The 4012-nt window shown below is 42.7% G+C and overlaps 1 protein-coding gene and 1 pseudogene across 1 annotated transcript; both read left to right on the forward strand.

The window, feature by feature from the left end:
* The window catches only part of LOC142794226 (large subunit ribosomal RNA), a 3197-nt pseudogene extending 3162 nt beyond the window's left edge, over positions 1–35 (forward strand).
* Positions 36–1060: 1025 nt separating this feature from the next.
* Positions 1061–2555, forward strand: pkm (Pinkman). The gene has a single exon (XM_075885870.1). The coding sequence runs from the start codon at positions 1155–1157 to the stop codon at positions 2553–2555; it is 1401 nt and encodes a 466-aa protein (XP_075741985.1). The 5' UTR covers positions 1061–1154.
* The last annotated feature ends 1457 nt before the right edge of the window (positions 2556–4012 follow it).

Genomic DNA, 4012 nt, shown 5'->3' on the forward strand with positions numbered 1-4012 from the left:
CGCAATAAAAATTAGGCCTAATCATTAAAAAAAATTAAATTGATAATATCACCTCGCAAAAGCATTTAAATCTTGTCCGCTTGATATATTAATAAACAGCATCGCATGGGCTACCAGGAGGCCCAATTCCGTACACTCTAGGCCCCTAATTAAGGTGCTAATTAGTAAAAAGCTCATCTCATTAAGACAATTTTTCAAAAAGATCTACAAACGCCACCAGAAAATAGCTAGTACCTTCTTTTAGAGCAAAACAGCCCGGTTTTTCCGTGTAAAAATAATTTTGATAGCTTGAAGCAACCGGTAGTTACAGAGATAGAAAGAATTTAACGAGAAACGTGAATAAACGTGTGGCGCCCGCGTCTTCCCTCGCCCTTGCCCAGAGGAGGAGGGCGGCTCACCGCTCGGGGAAAGGGGGCGCTCGTCAGATCGGAGCCTTGGAACACGTGTTTTCCTTCTTCTTTTTTTTTTTTTTTTTTTTTTACGATAGCTTTCAAATACAGGGATAGCCTTTGGTGATTTCGCTTTCGCACTCCTCTCGTATTTTGATGAGAGGAACATCCTCCAAAGGTTTGCAAAATTCTAGGATCAATAGAAGTTAAGTTATAGCGGTTTTAGTCACCCCGTGTATTCCTTCCTTAGAAAGCACAGGGCACGGTAGACAATCCTATCCACCACAATCAAAGCAATCTAAGTGCCATCGACGAAAACCGAGTCGACTATTAGATTATACATCCTTGAGTTTATAGAATAACAGAAACTCAAAGTGTATTTTGCCGTAACAACGTGGGAACAAGCGTTCGTAAATTCCACACAAACAGCGTCAAGGGGGCGGCCATTTTGAATGCGAACGACATCACAAATAAATCTGCGTTCATCGAGCTCGAAATCACGTAGTAAACAAAACTTCTCTGGTAGCTTGGAAGAACATAAGGGGCTTAACAACTACCCAGTAGTATTTTTCGAATTACATAGTTAATTGAAGAGAAACTGGATCCTCTTTCCCCCAATTAAACACATACTGCACGGAACTAAGTAGTCGAGTATTCATACTGCACGCAACTAGGGCAGAATCTGATAAAAAGCACTCCTCGGTGAATAGAGCCAGGTAGGGAACGTTAGATAGTCACGGGTTGGGGATCAGGGGGCCCTCAACAATGACTGGAGAGACAAAAACAAAGAAAAGTGTCACAAAGGAACGGAGTAAGGAAGGAAAAAAGAAAGAAAAGAACGAAACTACTTGCAGCACCTCAATGCAGGGCGCGCTAGTCAGTGAGAAAACAAAAGTAGGTGAGGACAAATGTAAGGAAAGTCCAGAAGGGATTGATTCAAAGGCAAAAAGGTCAGCTAGCCCCGACTATTGGAACGTCAGTACAGATCTGAGACAACCATTCTCGGAAATCCGGCCACGTATGGCAAATCAACTGAAGCAGCAATCCCGTACAGAGACAGAGAACGACGAGGTCAGTAGAGATATAGAGGGAGGTAAGATGGAGTCACCCAGAGAGGAGGGTGAGGGCCAAGGCCTACGAGACCTGAGAACGAGTGCAATCCTCGACTGCGATAAGGAGTTCCTTGATCTCCTCATGGTTACTCAACATGAGGTCCCCCAGGCAAGTCAGCACCTGAGAGGCCTATTGGACGAGTTTCAGAAGGTTAAAGAGATTGCGCTGCAGGTGGTGGAGAAGAATGCTTACCTAGAGGGACGCGTGAGAGAACTAGCAAAGACCAAACCGGCTGAAATTAGGACCTTTGCGGAGGTAACGAGGACAAATCTGGCTAACCAAGAACGGGACGGTGAAAATAGAAGCACACCCAGTGAGAGGAAAGCAGTACTCCTAGTGAGGGCTCCTGAAGACGAGGAAGAGACTAGCTCTGGAGAGGTACGAGAAAGACTGGTCAGGCACTTTGACCCCATAACGCTTGGCCTCAAGAACGTTGCTCTCAGGCCAATCAGAGGTGGAGTAGCAGTAACCACCACCTCCGCAACAGCAGTTAAGAAATTGCAAGACAGTATAAGAGAACACGAGCAGACAAAACAGTTCGAAACAAAAATAGTAGATACAGCCAAACCGGAAATTAGGCTGATCTCGGTGGACAGTAAGGTAGACTCCGAAGACATCCCAAGAATACTTCTGGAGCAAAATGAGATCGAAGGAGCAGTGAAAGATATTAAGGTAGTCTGGAGGACAGAGAGGAAATCCGGCTCTCAAGTCACACTGCGCATTTCCAATACAGGACTGGCCAAGGAAATAGTGCAGAAGAAAAGAGTCAACATTGGCTGGTCTAGGTGTAGAGTCTTAGAAAACGTGTACCTCCCCAAGTGCACATACTGCACGAGACTGGGGCACAGAGAGGGGAACTGCTATGCCAAGAAGGCACGATGTACTGAATGTGGCGGAAACCACTACTACAAAGATTGCAGGGAGGAAGGGAAAAGTTGTCCTCTCTGCGTAGATGCAGGGAAGGAAGTAGTGGACCACTCGATGTGGGACGGGCCATGCCCCACATTCGAGGACCGATACCAAAAGAAGAGGCGAGAGCTCGGTTTTGCATAAAAACTTTCCCACCTAGGCACCAGTAGACTATCTCTTTAACCAGGCGAATTAGGTAATCAGCACTTCTTGACCACAGTAGAAAAAAAAAATATAAAAATGGAAGGTATGAACAAATTGGTGTGTTTACAAATAAATCTAGGTCGCTCCTTTCGAGCGACAAGTAATTTGACGAACCTTCACTTAGAACAGAACCAGGATGTTTCATTCATACAAGAACCGTATCACTTAAAAAACAAGGTTATCGGGTTCCCCATTAGAACTAGAATTATACAATCAGACGACAATCCAAAAACGGCAACAATAGTGCATAACGAGAGAATTGGAATCTTTCCCTTAAAAATTAAACAAACATTAATAGTAGCGAGATTGACTTGGAACAACATTGAATTACTGACAATAAACTGTTATTTTCCGCCGCAATCAGATACATTACCAATATTACTGGAAATAGAAGAGATCCTCAACAAGTCCCAACCTGCGGACAATATACTAATTATCGGGGACTTCAACGCGAAAAACATAATCTGGGGAGGGGAAACAACAAATCAAAGAGGCATAGAAGTTTTAGAATTTATCAATAGAAACAACCTTACTGTTTTAAATGACCCACAGTCATTACCAACTTTTCAATCCTCGAATGGCAGAAGCTGGATAGACCTTTCTATAAGCTCGATTCCCTTGGGTGAAAACATTCATAATTGGGAGGTATTAGAGGAGGACAGCCTTAGCGACCATCGCTTCATTAAAATTGAACTTTTCAAGGTCAAAACCAAGAAAGAAAAAAGATTAACAAAAATGGGGGAAAAGAAAGTATTAGAGGAGCTACGAGAAGACAGATGGCTTCGAACCACGGCCCAGAGGACAATAGAAAATAGGAACCAGCTGGAAACCATAGTAAACCAATTCTACAGAAAGATTGAAGAGCTTGAAAAGAAACATTCAAAACATGTTAGCAATGATGACAAGAAGCAGAAAGCGTGGTGGAATGCAGAATTAGAACTAAAAAGGAAAAAAGTAAGAGCTTTACGGAGAAGGTACCAAAGGTGTTCAAACGAGCTCAGAGAGGATTTCAAGAAAGCATACCAAGAAGGTCAAAAGAACTATCAGAAGGACATAATTGAAGCCAAAACCAAATCGTGGAAAACATACTGTAGTAAGCAAGAAAAGAATCCATTTTCTCTACCGTATAAACTTGCGGCAAATAAAATAAAGAGGAAAATTGTATTTCAAGGTTTAATCAAGGAAAATGGAGAGACAACCGCTACCGAAGAAGAGACGATAAGATATATACTTAATAACCTCTATGCAACGAATGAGGACACCGGAGAGATATATAGAGAAGAAAGCGAACATGAAGAAAAAGATGATGAAGAGTACGAACACATAGATGTCACGGAAACCGAAGTGGATTATGTCGTAAACAACATAAGGAAAAATATCAGCCCAGGGCCCGACAA

The sequence above is a fragment of the Rhipicephalus microplus genome, unplaced genomic scaffold, assembly GCF_043290135.1.
Source record: "Rhipicephalus microplus isolate Deutch F79 unplaced genomic scaffold, USDA_Rmic scaffold_388, whole genome shotgun sequence".
NCBI classification, from domain to species: domain Eukaryota; kingdom Metazoa; phylum Arthropoda; class Arachnida; order Ixodida; family Ixodidae; genus Rhipicephalus; species Rhipicephalus microplus.